The sequence below is a fragment of the Oncorhynchus masou genome, chromosome 15, assembly GCF_036934945.1.
Source record: "Oncorhynchus masou masou isolate Uvic2021 chromosome 15, UVic_Omas_1.1, whole genome shotgun sequence".
Lineage (NCBI taxonomy): Eukaryota > Metazoa > Chordata > Actinopteri > Salmoniformes > Salmonidae > Oncorhynchus > Oncorhynchus masou.
In genome coordinates this window covers 20812138-20831957 of record NC_088226.1, presented here as the reverse complement: position 1 = coordinate 20831957, position 19820 = coordinate 20812138, and the positions used below count along the sequence as shown (strand labels likewise).

The window sequence follows — 19820 nt, the reverse complement described above, 5'->3', positions numbered from 1 at the left end:
CAGCCAACTTCGCCAAACGGGGGATGATTTAACAAAAGCGCACAAAAAAAAGACTGTACCTAACCATAAACATCAATGTCTTTAAAAAAAATCAATACACAGAAGTATATATTTTTAAAACTGCATATTTAGCTAAAATAAATCCAGATTAGCAGGGAATATTAACCAGGTGAAATTGTGTCACTTCTCTTCCGTTCATTGCCCGCAGAATCTGGGTACATGCAACAGTTTGGGCCGCCTGGCTCATTGTGAACTAATTTGCCAGAATTTTACGCAATTATGACATAACATTGAAGGTTGTACAATGTAACAGCAATATTTTGACACCCATTAGATAAAATACGGAACAGTTCCGTATTTCACTGTTTCATTGTTTTTCGAAATTATAGTTTCCGGATTCTACTATATTAATGTTATTTCTGTGTATTATGTTATAATTAAGTCTATGATTTGATATATGATAGAGCAGTCTGACTGAGCGATGGTAGGCAGCAACAGGCTCATACGCATTCATTCAAACAGCACTTTCGTGCGATTTGCCAGCAGCTCTTCGCAATGCTTCAAGCATTGAGCTGTTTATGACCTCAAGCCTATCAACTCCCGAGATTAGGCTGGTGTAACCGATGTGAAATGGCTAGCTCGTTAGCGGGGTGCGCGCTAATAGCGTTTCAATCGGTGACATCACTCGCTCTGAGACTTGGAGTAGTTGTTCCGCGGCTTTTGTGGAGCGATGGGTAACGATGCTTCGAGGGTGGCTGTTGTCGATATGTTCCTGGTTTGAGCCCAGGTAGTGGCAAGGAGAGGGACGGAAGCTATACTGTTACACTGGCAATATTAAAGTGCCTGTAAGAACATTCAATAGTCAAAGGTATATGAAATACAAATGGTATAGAGAGAAATGGTCCAATAGTTACTATAATAACTACAACCTAAAAATTATTACCTGGGAATATTGAAGACTCATGTTAAAAGGAACCACCAGCTTTCATATGTTCTCATGTTCTGAGCAAGGAACTTAAATGTTAGCTTTTTACATGGCACATATTGCACTTTTACTTTATTCTCCACCACTTTGTTTTTGCATTATTTAAACCAAATTGAACATGTTTCATTATTTATTTGAGGCTAAATGGATTTTATTGATGTATTATATTAAGTTCAAAATAGTGTTCATTCAGTATTGTTGTAATTGTCATTATTACAAATAAATAAAACATGTTTAATAATAAAAATAAAACAATTATTAAAAAGAATGCAAAGAAAAAGAAAACCTTAGGAAAATCCATCCAGTAAGTGGGATATTTTTGATGTGGGTGGTTTTCAATTGAATTCCTGAGTATCTAATGGGTTAGGACCCAGATTGTAGTTCCTATGGCTTCCACTAGATGTCAACAGTCTTTAGACATTGTTTCAAGCTTGTTTTCTGAAAAATGAAGAAAAATTTGATCTTTCTGTGAGGGGATTGGGGAAGCGTGTAGTGCTGGTTTGCACGCCCTTCGTTCTTTTTCCTTTCTATTGAATACACTATTGTCCGGGTAAAATATTATCGATTATTTAGACAATTGACAACCTGAGGATTAATTATAAACATTGTTTGACATGTTTTAACTAACTTTACAGGTACTATTAGGATGTATTTGTCTGATTGTTTTGACCGCCTTTGAGCCAGTGAATTACTGAACAAAACGCGCCAACAAAACACGAGTTTTTGGGATATAAAGAGGAACTTTATCGAAACAAAACAAACATTTGTGTAGCTGAAGATCTTCAAAGGTAAGTGATTCATTTTATCGTTATTTCTGACTTTCGGGACTCCTCTACTTGGTTGGAAAATGTTTGTATGCTTTTGTAAGCGGGCGCTGTACAACCCCCCCCTTTTTTTAGGGACACATTATTCAATTTATGTTAGTCACATGTCTGTGGAACTTGTTCAGTTTATGTCTCAGTTGTTATTGAATCTTGTTATTTTCATACACATATTTACACATGTTAAGTGTGCTGAAAATAAATGCAGTTGACAGTGAAAGGACATTTCTTTTTTTGCTAAGTTTATTTAGCATGTTAGCTAACCCAACTCCAATCCTTAACCCCATCCTTATGTAACAGTGCTGATTCCATCCCTCTCCTCTCCCCAACCTGGGCTCGAATCCGGGACCCTGTGAACACATCAACAACTGCCTCCCACGAAGCATTGTTACCTATTGCTCCACAAAAGCCGCAGCCCTTGCAGAGCAAGGGAAACAACTTCTTCAAGGTCTCAGAGCGAGTGATGTCACCGATTGAAATGCTATTAACGTGCACCACTAACCAGCTAGTCATTTCACACCAGTTAAAATTACTCCTCCACCTTTGACAACTTCCTTTTCCGCCGCAACCAGTGATCGGGCACCAACATAAGTGTTGCTTACATCCCTCTCCTCACCCCAACGGGCTCGAACAAAGGACCCTCTGAAGACATCAACAACTGCCTCCCACAAAGCATTGTTACCTATTGCTCCACAAAATATGGCCCTTGCAGAGCAAGGGAAACAACTACTTCAAGGTCTCAGAGTGAGTGATGTCACTGATTGAAATGCGTGCACCGCTAATTAGCTAGCAATTTCACACAGGTTACACTTAACCCAATCCTTAACGTTAGCCACCTAGCTAGCTACCTAGCTAATGTTAGCCACAACAAATTGGAATTGGTATCATAAATATTGCAAATTCGTAACACATTGTATTAATTGCAAGTCGTAAAATATCACACGAATTGTAATTCGTAATATATCATTCGAAATAGATGACATCGACAAATTAGTAACAAATCATGCTTATTTCAATGTCCCGGATTTTGATTTACTATGTTACGTCTACCCCTGATTCCAGGTTGGCCTGTGTAAACGCAGCCTGTTAAAAGGGGCAATCTGCAGTTGCTACATCCATTTTTGGACAAACAAATTATTGATATGTACCCATTGATTCTTGAACAGTAAAACTTAGAAATACCATATGAGCTTAGTTCAACTGTCTTACCCCAAAATATGCTTTTTTACTCCAATGTTTGTAAACAAAGTACATGTAAACAAACACTCAATACCCTCAAAACATGGTTAAAACTAGAATGTTAATAGTATGGATGGTCAGTCCTTGGATCCATAGCTCCGTCTATGAATTTGAGAGTGGTTACATTACTCCAGCTCCATTCCTCAGCTTTTTGGGGTAATAGTGGCTGGGTGTGTGGCTTTGAATTGTTTGAACTACTGATTGCCACTTTAACTGACATTTAGTAGTCTATAAAATAGGGGTCTTTTATTGGTAGCCATAACATTTTAATTGAAGACAAATGGTTTTCAAGACAAGGTAGCTATAGTCAGTAGTCAAATATTATGATAGTCTGAAAACAATATTTATTCTGTGCGCCCCATTAACGCCCTTCCACTCAAATGTGTGCGTAAACAGGGTAAATAGCCTTACCTATGGGGTTAACAGATTGCCTAGGAATCAATCGGTTTGCTTTTAAATCCTACACATTTCTCGAATGTTTGTAGATATTTTGCTGTACACACACAGATGCCCGAATTATTATTAAAACGACATGCTCAATTAAACAACACAAAACATGACCACTCACCCAGCACACAAGCCGAAGGATAGTTTGAGGCTGTTGAAAGAACGTCAAAGGGTCGAAGGCTCCTCCAGCCTTCCCCGCTCCGTATGCTTGCATCCCCTGCATCACCCCCTCCATCTTCAGCTTCTGGTGGTGATTTCCCCGTCTCCGAATTCAGTACCGAGCCTAATACGTTAAATTACGTGGGTTTGTGCGCTCGTTCGGTGTATTGACCTTGGTATGATTATAACGCTGCCCGTTGGAACGGGATTGACTCGGGTTTAATGTATTCTAGTATCTGCTCTGCCCCTTTGCCAATCCAAAGTCTTCCACCCGTGGCTGCTTTCTGTGGTTTTGAGGCTAATTTATTTCCCTAAACAACCTCTTCCCCTTCTCCCTATATAGCCCTTTCTCATCTGAAAGGTGGAGAGAAATAAGCCGAGCAGACAAGCATTTCTTGTGAGTAGCGCGCGCATACGGCGCAGTCAAATTTTTTGACGCGCACTCTCTCGACAATCACAGGCGCGCTCCTGACAGAAAACATGATCTTATTCAATAACAGAAAAAAAAAAATCACTATTTAAAAAGAAACGCACACGCTGGAACTTGAAGTGGGGAGAAACACAAGCCCACTCACTACAGGCTCACATATTCAATATATGCATGGATAATCAGCGATCTCTTCCTGATTTACAAATGGGATCAACTGCTTTGCTCCATCTGTTCGTCTCCCCAGTCTACGGTGTAGGAGAGGCCTATGCCACCTGGCGGATAACTATTGGCAGTGGCTCTCACTAGGCAAAAATTGTTAATGACTATGTATTGTGTTGGTTATAAATCTAGAATGTATGTTCAAGTAGTTTACAGACTGAGTTTTTAGTCCAGGGCCTAAAGAGCCGCCTGCAAATCCCAATGTAAAATTATATTTCATGAGAAATTGTGACATTACCACAAAAAAAGATAGATTTATAAGCCTATTGCTTTTTCTTCAAAGCTAACTGAATGACATTAGGACAATAAATGCATAGAAAAACATGTGAGCTGCTGATGCCACGCACATGGTACATATTCCAAGCACGCAGATGACTTGTTAAATGCTTTAATTATTGGATTGTATATTAACATTATTAATAACAAGCAATAAAAGTTAGCAAAGATTTGCCTCAGAAATATAGATCTGAGGGGGAAAGGAGGTGGCACCAGTTTACCATCAACAGCACATCACCCCTCTGTCTGTTGCCTAGGAGACAACAACTGACCTTGTATAAGCACTCAAACAGTAGGCCTATAGGAATTAAGATTAGCCAGGCATTCACATATAAAAATAACTGTAAAAAAAAAAAAGTAAACAAAAATAACTTTCTCAAGTCATATTTAAATCAGAACACAACACACCCAATTTACACTGTTTCCAGCAATCACACCATCGTGTGGTAGGCTGTGATTTGTCCGAATTCACAGATGCTGCACTTGCTAATATGGGTAGTTTCATCAGTGGCTTGCTCTGCACTGACAGGGGTGGAGAGACTTGACACACTTTCAAAGCTCTGACTGTCTTGTTTATAGACGTCAAACACCAGTATTATCCTTGTCCTCAGAACAATTTCTGATGTCACTTTCTGATGACGCCACATAGAACACACTATTCAGTAGTGCTTCGTAGGGCCAATATAACTAGTAGTGTTCATGTGCCAACCTCATCCCTTAAAATGACATTGGATGTTAACTTCATCCCAAAAACATACCCTGGCCCCCAAAAAAGAAACAAACATAACATCTCTCTCTGAAATAGTCTAAGGAGATTCCATATCAGAGCTGAGCTGGTTAATTCACAGAGACAGGTGGCTCAATTCTGCAAGCTTAAAACATCAAACCCTTTTGAAGTTGAGAGAAGCTGAAAAAAGACCACAACTGCACAAATGCTTATGAGAAGAGGAACATGCATGTTTGTTGTAATATTGAGTCTCAAACCACAGGGAAACCACTTCACATACTTGTATCAACTCAGTAACTCAAAATGTGGAAAGTGTCAAACTTTAAAAAGAGATTTTCAAGAGTCATTCACATACTTTTGAATGGAGAAAGGGGGGAGAGAGGGAGAGAGAGCAGTGACAGTGTTGTTATCCCCCCCAAAACAGTGGGTTTAAAACAGGGATTGTGACAATGCAGGTTTGAAATGAAGAGGACCATTGCTGTGCATCTTAAGCAAGGCCTTACACCTGATTTCCTTTAGGCCGTGCTGTTGTTAGTCCACAAGGCAACGTGATAGAACTTCAACTGGACTTCATAAACCTGATAGTGTGTGTATGGCTTGATTGCCTTCAAATGACCCCTGATCATCAAGGTTGTGTACTGTTTGTTTAAATCAAAGTTGATTAGCTAGCGATAGCTTAACATTGTGTATGACTCAATATCTTAACCTGAAAATAATGAGAAAACCATGTTACAGAGTATGTGTTAAACCCCAAATTTAGCCAGTTGCTTTCTGAATGGTTGTACAATGGTACAACTGCTGGGTTAACATACCCAGGCCTTGAATCCAAGCCATTATTTTTTTATGCTAAAAAAAGGCACTTAAGAGACTAATTGTTTGGTGTGATTTGTTGGACATTTTTAGGTCTGAGAAAACCTGGATGGATTCCTGTCTTATTGATCTGAAGGCTAATGATTAGATGTTTTGAGAATATGAGCCAGTGGAGATTACTGACAATATAATATGGGACAGTTTATGGGAACATTAGGTCATTGTGATTTCCACTCAGTCAACTCAGTGTCTTTTCCTTTCACAACATCTTTCAAGTTTGCAATAATACCCAATTATTCTGTTTTTTTAAGCTAATGTCTTACATGTCGGTATCATCCAATCCATGTCTGACTTTAAATTGATATTGCAACAAAAGGTACAGACTTGCAATGCTAAGCTAACAAAAATGTTCTAGCAAACCTTTCTGTGATGCTCTAATTTGTTTCCAGCCATACTGCTTAAAGAACATTTCAAATAATTTTGTCAGGTACATGCTTCCATAGATTTTAATGTTACAAGTCACCAGGTCAGCAGGTTAGTAAAGGAAGAACAAAACATGACTAACATTTTCTGTCAGTAAGGAAAATGGCAACGCAAAACAGTTTGCATTATTCTCCAGGCTTCAGTGATAGTAACGTGGAGGTGGTTTTCTGCCATTAGTACAAAATGAAACAACAACATTGTTGTAAACCCTGGGTTCTAGGACTTACTTATTAGGATTTCACAAACACAACAGCAACCTTTTTCCCAATGTTTAATACATTGATCTGACTCCTCAATGACATTAAGTACCACTCAGTCATAAAAAGAAGGCCATCTAATCTGTTAAAAAAACAAGATTAAAGAGTTGAAAAAAATATATACTAATTCATTCCAATTCTGGCCGACAGTCTTGGTTTTCCATAGGAATCAAAAGTTTCTGTTTGGCCAGCTGACACCTCCCAAAAGGTCTGTAAAAATGACTTGAGGTTAATGCTAAGGTAACAGCAAAATCAGATAGGTAACATTTCCAAGGAATTCTACAAACAGCATAGTGGAGAAAAACATTGTTGAGCATTTCGCAAGAATCTCAGGATACCAACCAGTCAGAGGAACTCTCCCATTTGTACCCTCTCCCATTTGTTCCCATCCACATGCTTAGGGATCATGATTTTAAAAATAAATAAATCCACAGCCATGTGAAATTTCTAGAGATACGGATATAGCTACCGATCTCAGTGATGTTTTTAGAGATGCAGATATAGCTACTAATCTCCGTGATGACTACAAGCAAATGTGGGTCTTCAAAACACCTGGTCCTTTCTCGACTCATGTGACAATTGTGCTTCTTTATTTGATTTCCATTCTCACTTCATAATCCCTTTCACACACGTCTTTCTCTTGGTTCTCCAAGACAAACTCTCATATTCTCTGCTCTTCTTTCTGTAGAGAATCTACAAGGGACACAGTCAGAAATTAGGCGTTCATTGACACAGTGGTTTTTCTCCCCCTGTTCTCTTGTAGCTCAATGTTCCCTGAGAGCCCTCAGTATATCTTACTTCCATATCATGAGGGGTCTCTCCTCGCGCTTCTGCCAGGGACTCTTCTTGTTCCCCTCCTCGTCTTTATCATCGGCATCCTCCCCATCCTCGGGGCTGGTGGCTGAGTCCCTGCATGTCACCTCGCTGGTGGTAGTGGTGGTACTGGTCCGGGCGCTGTTATCCTGGCTACGGCTCTTCCGGGGGAACGTGCCCCCACGGGGGGTCGTCTCCGTGGCCTCATCCAGCAGCGGTGCCAGAGAATTGTCCTCTGGAGAGTACATGGCAGCCTGGCTCTCGCTGCTGCTGCTGGGGGGGTCTGTGGTGTCGATGCAGGGGAGTTTAGTATAGGTCTTCCCTGCGTGACCCTTCCTCTCAACCGCAGCTGCAGCCTCCTTTGCTTCCTTGGCCTTCCTCTCCTCCTTTCCCTTCCGCTGCTTCATGTTGGCTTCACGAGCGACGTCTACTCGGTTGTCATGATGACTTCCCATGGCTCCTCCACCCCCCCCTCCTCCAGGGATGCTGAGAGTGTCTCCCCCCAGCTCGATGTAGGAGTGGCGAACCAGCGAGTTGGAGCGACCGTCCAGGGAGACGAACCAGGCCCGGGGGTGCGGTTTCACCCCCAGCTCCAGAAGCTTCTTCTCCGTCAGCGCCTGCAGCTCTCCGTTCATCTGAGATATGGTGTTGTCATTGAACAGGACCGGGATGTGGACTGGAGCCGCGTTAGAGTCCGAGGCCCAGTTGGAGTGTCCTTCTGAGTCCTCCCTCTGCTGGCCTGGTTCTTCCCCTTCCTCGTCTTCTTGTTGATGATTCCGTTGTTGCTGGTTCTGTGGTTTCTGCTGCTGATTCTGGTATACCTGTCCCTGCTGCCTGGGCAGAGTCATGCTAACCTGGATTCCCTCCATGTCATGCTGCATCTGTTGCTGCCTCTCCAAGGCCTGCTCCACAGCCGACAGGTCAGACGACAGGCGCATGTAGTGGGCCGGGATGACCAGCGTGGGCACCACACTCCGGTACATGCTCTCCTTCATCTGGTCCATGGAGTGGCAGAAGATGAGCTGGCCGGGCTGGGTGTTTAGAGAGTTGGGCCTGGCTAAGAGGTCCCCGGTCTGGGACGCTGAGTACTCCGGGGGCAGGCCAGAGTACTCCTGGTAGTGCCCGGCGAAGGGAGGCAGTAAAGGTGGTGGAGATGGTGGATCTGAGGAGTAAGCCTGGTTGTCATTGGCGTTGTGATTGTGGCGACGTCGAGGATCATGGGTATTATCCTCCGCTGAGCTGAAGCTGCGGGTGTCGTTGTGGAGCAGCAGCTGAGGGTCCAAGTTGTTAGTGTTAGTAGAGCGTGTTGTCACCTTCATGGGAAAACTCTCCCCACCGCCACGTTTGGTGATACTGTCCGTGTTCACCTTGGAGTGGCGCTGGGCCTTTCCTGGGGGCGTGTGCCGGAAGAAATCCTCCCTGGAGCTGTGGAGATCCCGCGTGGAGGACAGGTCTGATTTGAGGGCGTCTGGGTCACCCCCGGTGGAGGAAGCTGTGTCGATGTGGATGTGGCCTGAGCTGATGAGGTTGAGGTGGGACATGGAGGTGCATTGATCTCTTTTGGAGCCGTCCATGCCGGAGGAGACATGCATCTTGCCGTGACGGTATTGCTGCCGTGGTTTCAGACATCTCCGCCTAAAACAAAACAGGGAAGGATTAAAGGGAGAATGCAACCAAACACACGCATCCATGTATCATATTTGACTCCCTGTAAACAGGAAATTAAACAACAAATAGTCCCGGATTGGTTATATTTTTATTTTACACTTTAGACCCAGGCCAGTAATAACGCCACTGATTCAACTAAGCAAGTGCCTGACAGGGTTGGGGTCAATTCCATTTCAATTCAGAAAGTAGTTCCACATTTTCCTTGTTGAAATGCATTGAAGAGAATTGGCATTGTAATTTCAGTGTATTTCCTGAAGTGACTGGAATTTAAATGGAATTTACCCTTAACCTGGTGCTTGATGACTCAGAGTAGCTAGTTCAAAACTAGTGCTGGGTTGGAACAAAAATGTGCCACACTGGGACTGAATACGCCAGGACCTGAGTTGGGCCTGATACCAACCTGCAGTAATAGAGCAGCAGACAGAGCAGCACCAGCACCAGCAGAGCCATGGAGCCCAGTATGGTTAGGAGGAAGATGGTGTGGTAGGTGGTGATGTCTCGCAGGCCCATGGGGTTCAAAGCTGAGCCTGCAACATAGGGGTGCACTGTAAAACATTTCCTGTAATTTCTATAGTAAATTACTGGCAGCACAGTAGCCTGTTGCTTATTGTAAATCTACAGTAAAATACTGTCAGCACAGAAGCCAGTAAATTACTGTAGATTTACAGGACCTTTACTGAAACACAAATGTACAGAATATTACTGTTACACCTGACTACAGCTACATGCTGTCTTTCCCAAATTTACCGTGCATTACTGGAAGTGTAGTGGTTGGTAAACTGTTGCAGATTTACAGTGCAGGCAGCTAGCGCCAATGATGGGCAGTATATCTGTTAGGTATTTCAATACCAATCATTTGTATTTCACTGGCCTGAAGTACAATTCCTGTATTTTGTAACAGTTTAATTATAATACATGTATTTGTATTTTCTAATACAAAAATAAACCTGCAAGTAGCCCGCTTAATTACAACAACATTCTTGTTTAATGCAGTCACTGTAAGTCACTTTGGATGAATGAATTACCAAAATGTAAATGTAAAAATTAACAATTGCAACACACTGCTGGGTATTATTCTAATGAGCTCCACCCCAAACAAATAGTTTGAGTGTGGAACTCACTAGAATAATACCCAGCAGTTTGCTTTGCATGTGTTCCTTTTTAAAATTGACATTTGGGTCATTAGCAGACTTTTCTGTCCAGAGCAACTTACAGTCATTAAACAAAACACATATCACAGTCATTGCAAGTAAAATGTTTCTGTAACTGTTACTGAGAATGTTGTTGTAGTTAAGGATACATTGGTCTTCAAGATATTTTCTATTTGTAACAAGATAACTTTTGATGTATCTTTGCCCAGATCTGGCTAGTGCCAAGTACATTACTGTAATATTCACAGTAACTTGCTACTAGGTTCCTGTAAGTTACTGTAATATCAGAGCTACGATACAGTACAGTAAGAAAGTAAATGCGACTGTAAACGTAATATTGGTATTGTACTGCAATTACATGGGATTGGTGCAAGCAGGTTGGCTGCTAGGTAGGTGTATATTACAGCATATTTATGAATATTTGGTGATTTATATCACTTGCACTTGTAGAGGCCTAAACAAAGGCTTCCAAACTGTCCGTGATTACAGTAGTGGGCGGGAAACGAAGCTTCTCGTAGCATTGAGGCTTTTCCAGCCAATTGTGTCAAAAACAGGTTCATAGGCTTTGATCAACACAGTGTACACCAGTGGCACCTGCTGGTGAAAATCATTTAGAACAGACAACTTATATAGATGACGTCTTCTACCAAAACCAATCAGGTGGTTGTTCGACAAAAAAAATGAAGTTTTGGACGTCATTGATCATGTGCTTCTGATAAAGTGGTACATCTCGGAACGCCGGTATCAAACATAACATCGATAGATTACAGGGCAAAACAGACTTGGCAAAACACTCAAACAGTAAAGGTTTAAGACTTGCTGCCACTCTGACCTGTCCCTATACACATTCAATTGTTAGTGCACTACTACCACATATTAGTTCAGATGGTACAGTATTCTTACTAACGGGTGCAAAAAATATAGCTACTTACAAGGCATGCCTCGGAATATGCTAATGAGCCAAGTATTGTTCCTTTACTGTAGATTACCGGAACAGGTTTTAGATTCCAAAAATACAATCTAGTACTGTCCTACAGTAAATTCCTGGCAGCACATTAGTCAAGGTTTTTAGATTCCAAAAATACGGTATGTTAGTGTATTCTATGGTGCACAGTGTTCTCACTAATGGGTGCAACAAATAGTGTATTACAAGGAATGCTTTTAAATATTTTAAATAGACCAAGATTCTTTCCCCGCCCACAACATTTTCCCACAATATACCATCATTCACATTATGCTGCTGTAAATATACAGCAAAACAGGTAATACAGTACTCTACTGTAATTTTACCGCAGTGTAGCGAAATGCCATTGAGCCCCCATAATGCATTGCTCTTTAGAGTACTGTACATTAATATAGAATTACAATAGCTAACAAAATGTTTAGCAGTAAATTCACAGAAATGTGTTACAGTGATAAATAAGATACTAGGATGGGCCAAGTCTGCAACAGGACTCCCTATAAAAAGCTTTGTAATGGACAGACCACAACCCCGAGCTACACAGTTTCTTCGCAAGAGTGCACCAACTAGTGTTCATTATTCAATGTCTATCTCATATTGACATAGCCTTAAGACAGGCATCACCAACTAGATTTAGCAGCGGGACGTTTTTTTTTAAAAATTTAGCAGATGGTCTAAAATAATTAGAAATAATCAGTAGACTGCAAATTGACCTCAAAAGGTTCAAGGTTCAAACCTTGCATACATTTGTATACAATCACATATGTCTCTCTATTATGTGTGGGAATACTTTGGATTTCCAAAATGAAAAACAATTTATTTTTGCTTAGAAAACTTAGGGGGCCAAATAACATTACCCAAGGGCCGCCAGTAGGTGGCCTACAGTGGGGCTGTAGAAAGACATTGTTGACATAGTCAAAAAGAAAATCACAAAATACAAATATTTTTATGGTATTTTGTAATTGTATCAAAAATAAATTATGAAATACTTGTATTTTTAAATGTATTTCATTAAACTGCATGTATTATGTATTTTAAAACAAGAAAATACATTTGCAAGTAGTTGGCTCAAGCAGCAACAACATTCTCAGTCATGGTTACAGAATCGTTTTAGTTGCTATGACTGTGATATGCTGTTTATCTAGATTAGTTGAATGCAGGGACTGTAAGTCACTGGATAAGAATGCTAAATTACCTAAATGAACATAGCAAAATTATAGTGCCATAAGACTTCTGATACCAATGCAGGGTGAAAGGGAGACACAAAATTGTAAACAGCTATAAACAAATAAAAAAACTGGTATAGAAAAGTATTTTTGAAAATACAAATTACAGCTCTCGAAAGTATCTTGTTCCAAAATACAGTGGAGTGTAATTCAGCCCATTGTAATACAAATAGCAAAATACTCAGAAGTAATTTAACTACATATTTCAAATACATGTAACGGAAATACTGCCCATCTCTGGACATAGTTACTGTACCTGTGGTTGAGGGAAAGGCAGCCAGCCAATATCCTAGCTGGTTGGCCACAAAACTCCATGTCAGCTGTGCTCCTTCTTTCTTGATGTATCCGGTACCTTTCCTGACCCAGAGTCCTGTTGAAATCAGCATGAGGGCAGAATTAGTTAGTAGCAGAGTAGGAATTACATTAAACATTGTACGTCAACTTCCTTAACAATTTAAGAGATGTGTGTGTAGATTTCCATTAAGATACTTATCACTCCAAAATATATTCCCAAAACTGAAAATATATACAAATAAAGGGAACACTTAACACTTAAACAACACAATGTAACTCCAAGTCAATCACACTTCTGTGAAATCAAACTGTCCAATTAGGAAGCAACACTAATTGACAATACATTTCACATGCTGTTGTGCAAATGGAATAGACAACAGGTGGAAATTATAGGCAATTAGCAAGACCTCCAATAAAGGAGTGATTCTGCAGGTGGTGACCACAGACCACTTCTCAGTTCCTATGCTTCCTGGCTGATGTTTTGGTCACTTTTGAATGCTGGCGGTGCTTTCACTCTAGTGGTAGCATGAGTCTACAACCCACACAAGTGGCTCAGGTAGTGCAGCTCATCCAGGATGGCACATCAATGCGAGCTGAGGCAAGAAGGTTTGCTGTGTCTGTCAGCGTAGTGTCCAGAGCATGGAGGCGCTACCAGGAGACAGGCCAGTACATCAGGAGACGTGGAGGAGGCCGTAGGAGGGCAACAACCCAGCAGCAGGACCGCTACCTCCGCCTTTGTGCAAGGAGGAGCACTGCCAGAGCCCTGCAAAATGACCTCCGGCAGGCCACAAATGTTAATGTGTCTGCTCAAACGGTCAGAAACAGACTCCATGAGGGTGGTATGAGGGCCTGACGTCCACAGGTGGGTGTTGTGCTTACAGCCCAACACCGTGCAGGACATTTGGCATTTGCCAGAGAACACCAAGACTGGAAAATTCGCCACTGGCGCCCTGTGCTCTTCACAGATGAAAGCAGGTTCACACTGAGCACATGTGACAGAGTATGGAGACGCCGTGGAGAACGTTCTGCTGCCTGCAACATCCTCCAGCATGAGGTGTGTCAGTCATGGTGTGGGGTGGCATTTCTTTGGGGGGGGGGGGGGGTGGCGCACAGCTCTCCATGTGCTTGCCAGAGGTAGTCTGACTGCCATTAGGTACCGAGATGAGATCCTCAGACCCCTTGTGAAACCATATGCTGGTGCGGTTGGCCCTGGGTTCCTCCTAATGCAAGACAATGCTAGACCTCATGTGGCTGGAGTGTGTCAGCAAGAGTTCCTGCAAGAGGAAGGCATTGATGCTATGGACTGGCCCGCCCGTTCCCCAGACCTGAATCCAATTGAGCACATCTGGGACATCATGTCTTGCTCCATTCACCAACACCACCTTGCACCACAGACTGTCCAGGAGTTGGCAGATGCTTTAGTCCAGGTCTGGGAGGAGATCCCTCTAGGAGACCATCCGCCACCTCATCAGGAGCATGCCCAGGCGTTGTAGGGAGGTCATACAGGCACGTGGAGCCCACACACACTACTGAGCCTCATTTTGACTTGTTTTAACCTCTTGAAACTCCCCATCCCGGATCATTGACATCAGGCTCACATAACGTTAACGATTTCTGAAAATCGCAAATAAAATGAAAATAATGCGTCTGCTCTCAAGCTTAGCCTTTTCTTAACAACACTGTCATCTCAGATTTTCAAAATATGCTTTTGAACCATAGAAATTGACTAATTTGTGTAAGAGTATGCAAAGCTAGCTTAGCATTTTGAGTAGCATTTAGAGAAGAGCTTCGGATGTTTTCAATGAGGAGACTCAGTTACATACCAAATGCGCAGTTTCCTGAAAGCGTCTGTGTGTAGGAGAAATCGTTCCGTTTTGTACATGCATCTGGCTACCGAAACGAACCGAAAATTCAGTCACCTACAACGTCAAACTTTTTCCGAATTAACTCCATAATATCGACCGAAACATGGCAAACGTTGTTTGGAATCAATCCTCAAGGTGTTTTTTCACATATCTCTTCATTGACATATCGTTCGTGGGCTTGCATTCTTCTCTAAATTCCATGGAAAAATACTTGCAGCTGACTTTTGCGCACCATTTTGAATCTTCCAATGATATGCCTACAAATACGTCACAATGCTGCAGACACCTTGGGGAAACGACAGAAAGGGCAGACTTACTCCTCTCGCATTTTGGAAAACAGAGCCTCAAAAATCCTGCTCATTTCCTGGATGCCGTCTCATCTTGGTTTTGCCTGAAGCTCACGTTCTAGGGCACGCACAGAAAATATCTTGGTAGTTCTGGACACGTCAGAGTGTTTTCTTTGAAAGATATCAATTGTATGCATAGTCGAGCATTTTTTGTGACAAAATCAACGTTTTTCATCCAAAAATGATCAGCATCAAGAGGTTAAGGACATTACATCAACGTGGATGCCTGTTTTCCACTTAGATTTTGAGTGTGACTCCAAATCCAGACCTCCATGGGTTGATAAATTTGATTTCCATTGATAATTTTTGTGTGATTTTGTTGTCAGCACATTCAACTATGTAAAGAAAAAAGTATTTAATAAGAATATTTAATTCATTCAGATCTAGGATGTGTTATTTTAGTGTTCCCTTTATTTTTGTTGAGCAGTGTATTTGTGTGAGTATCCCTGCTCTGCACTCATTCTGCAGTCGTTCTGTCCTCTTTGCAGAAAATCATCCCCAAAGAATGATGTTTCCACCTCCATGCTTCACAGTTGGGATGGTGTTCTTGGGGTTGTACTCATCCTTCTTCTTCTTCCAAACACGGTGAGTGGAGTTTAGACCAAAAAGCTATATTTTTGTCTCATCAGACCACATGACCTTCTCCCATTCCTTCTCTGGATCATCCAGATGGTCATTGGCAAACTTCAGACGGGCCTGGACATGCGCTGGCTTGAGCAGGGGGAACTTGCGTGCGCTGCAGGATTTTAATCCATGAGGCGTAGTGTGTTACTCATGGTTTTCTTTGAGACTGTGGTCCCAGCTCTCTTCAGGTCATTGACCAGGTCCTGCCATGTAGTTCTGGGCTGATCCCTCGCCTTCCTCATGATCATTAATGCCCCACAAGGTGAGATCTTGCATGGAGCCCCAGACCCAGGATGATTGACCGTCATCTTGAACTTCTTCCATTTTCGAATAGTTGCGCCAACAGTTGTTGCCTTCTCACCAAGCTGCTTGCCTATTGTCCTGTAGCCCATCCCAGCCTTGTGCAGGTCTAAAATTGATCCCTGATGTCCTTACACAGCTCTCTGGTCTTGGCCATTGTGGAGAGGTTGGAGTCTGTTTGATTGAGTGTGTGGACCGTTGTCTTTTATACAGGTAACGAGTTCAAACAGGTGCAGTTAATACAGGTAATGAGTGGAGAACATGAGGGACTCTTAAGGAAAAAACTGAATTCTTACTGGTTGGTAGGTGATCAAATACTTATGTCATGTAATAAAATGCTAATTACTTACTTAATCATACAATGTGCTTTTCTGGATTTTTGTTTTAGATTCCGTCTCTCACAGTTGAAGAGTACCTATGATAAAAAATTACAGACCTCTACGTGCTTTGTAAGTAGGAAAACCTATAAAAATCGTCAGTGTATCAAATACTTGTTCTCCCCACTGTACACAATATATTCTATGTAATCCTGGAGTGAGCAGATGGAACAGCTCCATAGTTATTGTACTGAACGTGTGCTGTGAATCTGTAACTTCACATTATAAGGCCAGCGGTGTTATGCATTCATATCCAGTGATGCGTAGCTCGTCAGTACAGAACATACACAAATGATGAGCGAATAACGTGATTCAGGGAAGGAAGACAGCTTTGAGTCCAGGGAGATGCTTTCTGACCATAACCACAATAACAAAAGAGGAGCGAGGGGGATTTTTTTTTATTTTAAGAAATAAATAAGAGAAAAGAAATAAAAACTTGGTCACAAAAAAAAGAGAAAGGAAGAACCATTTCCCATGATGCCAGGCGCCCTGAGGAGAGGGTCAGGATTCAGTAGCTTAATGCGTCTTGACAGGGAGACCTCTGCCCACAGTACACCCAAGGTCCCCTTCTACATCATCCTCCCGCTCCTAAAATAGTTTTAATTTCTGTCATTCTCATTAGCATTTTCACTTTGCAGAAAACAAACACAGAAGCAGGTTATGATTAGGCCTACATGTTACTTATGCAAGTGCCCTGAATAATTTTAACACATTGTAGGGGAGAATGCAAACAGTGGTCTAAAATAAAAATGTCAAGTTTAAAGTAAGATATAGCTTATGATTAATAACATATTTGAAAAAAATAAACATAACATTACCTTTCAATTCAAATAAGCAATACAACTATTAGCTTAAATAACTATTAGATCAATATCATCTGTTTTGACTCTTTTAGTGCTAATACCCCAGGCAAGGGAAGTCTGTGAATATATTGCCTTTGTCATCACAGCAGCAATACAACCAGGGCCTGTATTAATTAAAAGTGCTGATCTAGGATCAGGTCATCTTATTCATTATGATCTAAAAGTCAAAACTGATCCTAGATCAGCACTTCTACTGACGCTTTGTGAATACAGACGGAGGCCTGAAAATCCATTAGGCCAGCTTTACTGCCCATTGGCTACAGTACATATATTTTTAGACATTAATAGACGATCTGGCATCCACAACCTCAAACATTGAACCACCTGAGAAGTCAACATAGGACTTCTAGGCTACATATTGAGCCAAGCTTTAATTAACACAACATAAGTGGTGTGAATAGAAACACACTCAACAATCCTCTAAAGTAGGGTAAAAGGGAGGTGAGAGTGAATTGAAGTGTGAATGTGTGTCATGCCAGATCACTTATCTCGGAAGTGCTCGACCATGGATGTAGTTCTGTATGTCGACCACTAGAGGTCGCCATGCGCACTGATGAACAGTAGTAGGGGCTTCTGTTTATCTCCTCAGTATAAGGCAGGGGGATTTCCAAGCCACCCCCCACAACCCCCTGACAGAGTGTGTGCATGCATGTGATCCGTCTCCAAAACAAACACAGACACACAGCTGAGTCTGGAGAGATAATGGCGCCTCTGATTTAGAGTCTCCTGGGCTATATGGAACAAGAAACACTGTGTCGTCCTTCTTCCTCCTCCTTTCCCTTTTAAAGACGCCTTGAAGGAGGAGGATGGGAGGAGATCACATGGGAGGGGTCATCATAGACAGAGAGAGAGAGAGAGAGAAAGAAAGAGTTTTCCTCCCGCCTGACGAAAGGGTCATGTTCAACTTTGATTCAACTTTTTTGACTCATCATCACACTGCATTTTCTCTTGCACTCATGAGTCATGCATATGTGCAAATGGATATGCACAGACTGCACGCACACCCACATACACACAAACGTGTGATTCAGTCCGAAACAAATCCAATATCTCTCTTCAGCGGCAGCTCACTCTGGCCATCCACCCACGTCCAATGAATATTAATCTTCTCCATGTTTCACTCTAAAATCTAATTTCCTCTCAGTCTCAATGTAGACTGGCATTACAGCCCATTTAGCTCTTCCTTGATAGATCTGTCACAGTGCCACAGTACACTACAGTACCCACCAACTAAAGGCTTCCATGGCAGCACCTGATTCTATTTGCTAGAGTATTCCGAGTGCTCCTGGCAGGTTTCCCAAACTTCCCCTTCTGCCCCAAACATCTACAAATAACATTGTGGATTTAAAGCCTTAGCACAAAGTCTTGCAAGTGTAACCTGGCACACTGGAGGAGTGGAGTGTGTGTGTGTGAGAGAGAAATCTGGTGTAAAACCTGACTCTGGAAGAGAGGCCCAGGCATCCAGACTTACAGTAACTCATAAATCTAGAGGGCCCCTGGGCATACTAGACGAGAGGCCCATTTCTCTACTCAACACTGATCTTAAAGCTCCACGGGAGTTTATTTTATTGCTCTGTGTGGAATTCAGTTTGGGATTCTACCTGTCTAGTACTTGTTGACATTGGGTGAACCTGCGATGTTACTTGATTTGTTTTGAGTAGAAACTTTCAGGTTTACTGCTTCTGCATAGGTCTGGGAAATCTCAGGATAACTCAGGGAAAGAACGTGACTTCGTTGGACATAAACTAAACCATGACGGAAACAAAGAATTCCTTATTCCTACGCACTGTTATCCAGAAGTGAACCCGCTTTTATGTATACAATATATAGTGAAATACTGTATAGAGCACTCGAGACATACTGTAGGACACCACTTGCTGCAGTACTACATGAGGGTCAGTGGGGGGCACTCTTCCCTCTTAAGCAAACAAAAGCCCACATCCCCAGAGCAGGGTGTGTGTATGTGTGTGTGCATGGTGGAATTAGAGGTGACCCCTTTAGAGATGACACGGTTAAACAACTCATCCACCCTGGTGTCCACATTATAATCAGTAAGCCTCTCACCACCTAGCTAACTGTTCGTTCGTCACTGCAGATAATGAGATATGAGCTCTGGGCCTCCCACTTAGTGGACGGTTGAATAAAACCCATACAGTTAAATAATGCATGAACCTCACGCTGCAACGCTCTGTTTGACTAATCAGTTTGCTTAAATCCTGTGCTATATTGTTCTTTTGGGTTTTACTGTAAAGATTTGATTTCCATTTACTCTCATCTACGGTACAGAGTAAAACATTTGCATGCATCGAATTTGAGCAAACTACTATATTCCACACCCACAAATACCAACAATATAAGCCACTTAATGGAGCCCGAGTGTGAGAGATTGTTGTTAGTGGGGGGTAACCTGTTTTGTCCCAAGCTCAGTAACTTGTTTTGTCCCAACACTGAACGTTAGGGTCAGCACTCACAACCATT

At 41.9% G+C, this 19820-nt stretch overlaps 2 protein-coding genes across 3 annotated transcripts in view; both read right to left on the bottom strand.

Moving 5' to 3' along the window:
* LOC135555849 (synaptogyrin-1-like) overlaps positions 1-4229 on the bottom strand; it is a 34060-nt gene extending 29831 nt beyond the window's left edge. Inside the window, exon 1 of one of the 2 annotated variants that reach the window (XM_064988618.1) lies at positions 3614-4229. In XM_064988618.1, the coding sequence (XP_064844690.1) occupies positions 3614-3727 (114 nt within the window). In that variant the 5' untranslated portion in view covers positions 3728-4229. The remainder of the gene's footprint in view (positions 1-3613) is intronic. The other variant, XM_064988619.1, reaches the window with a different exon arrangement.
* A 445-nt stretch (positions 4230-4674) lies between these two features.
* The window catches only part of fam171a2a (family with sequence similarity 171 member A2a), a 70604-nt gene continuing 55458 nt past the window's right edge, over positions 4675-19820 (bottom strand). Inside the window, exons 6-8 of the mRNA XM_064988617.1 lie at positions 12929-13042; positions 9735-9861; positions 4675-9301 (exon numbers count right to left, since the gene is read on the bottom strand). Of these exons, the coding sequence (XP_064844689.1) occupies positions 7648-9301; positions 9735-9861; positions 12929-13042 (1895 nt within the window). The 3' untranslated portion in view covers positions 4675-7647. The remainder of the gene's footprint in view (positions 9302-9734; positions 9862-12928; positions 13043-19820) is intronic.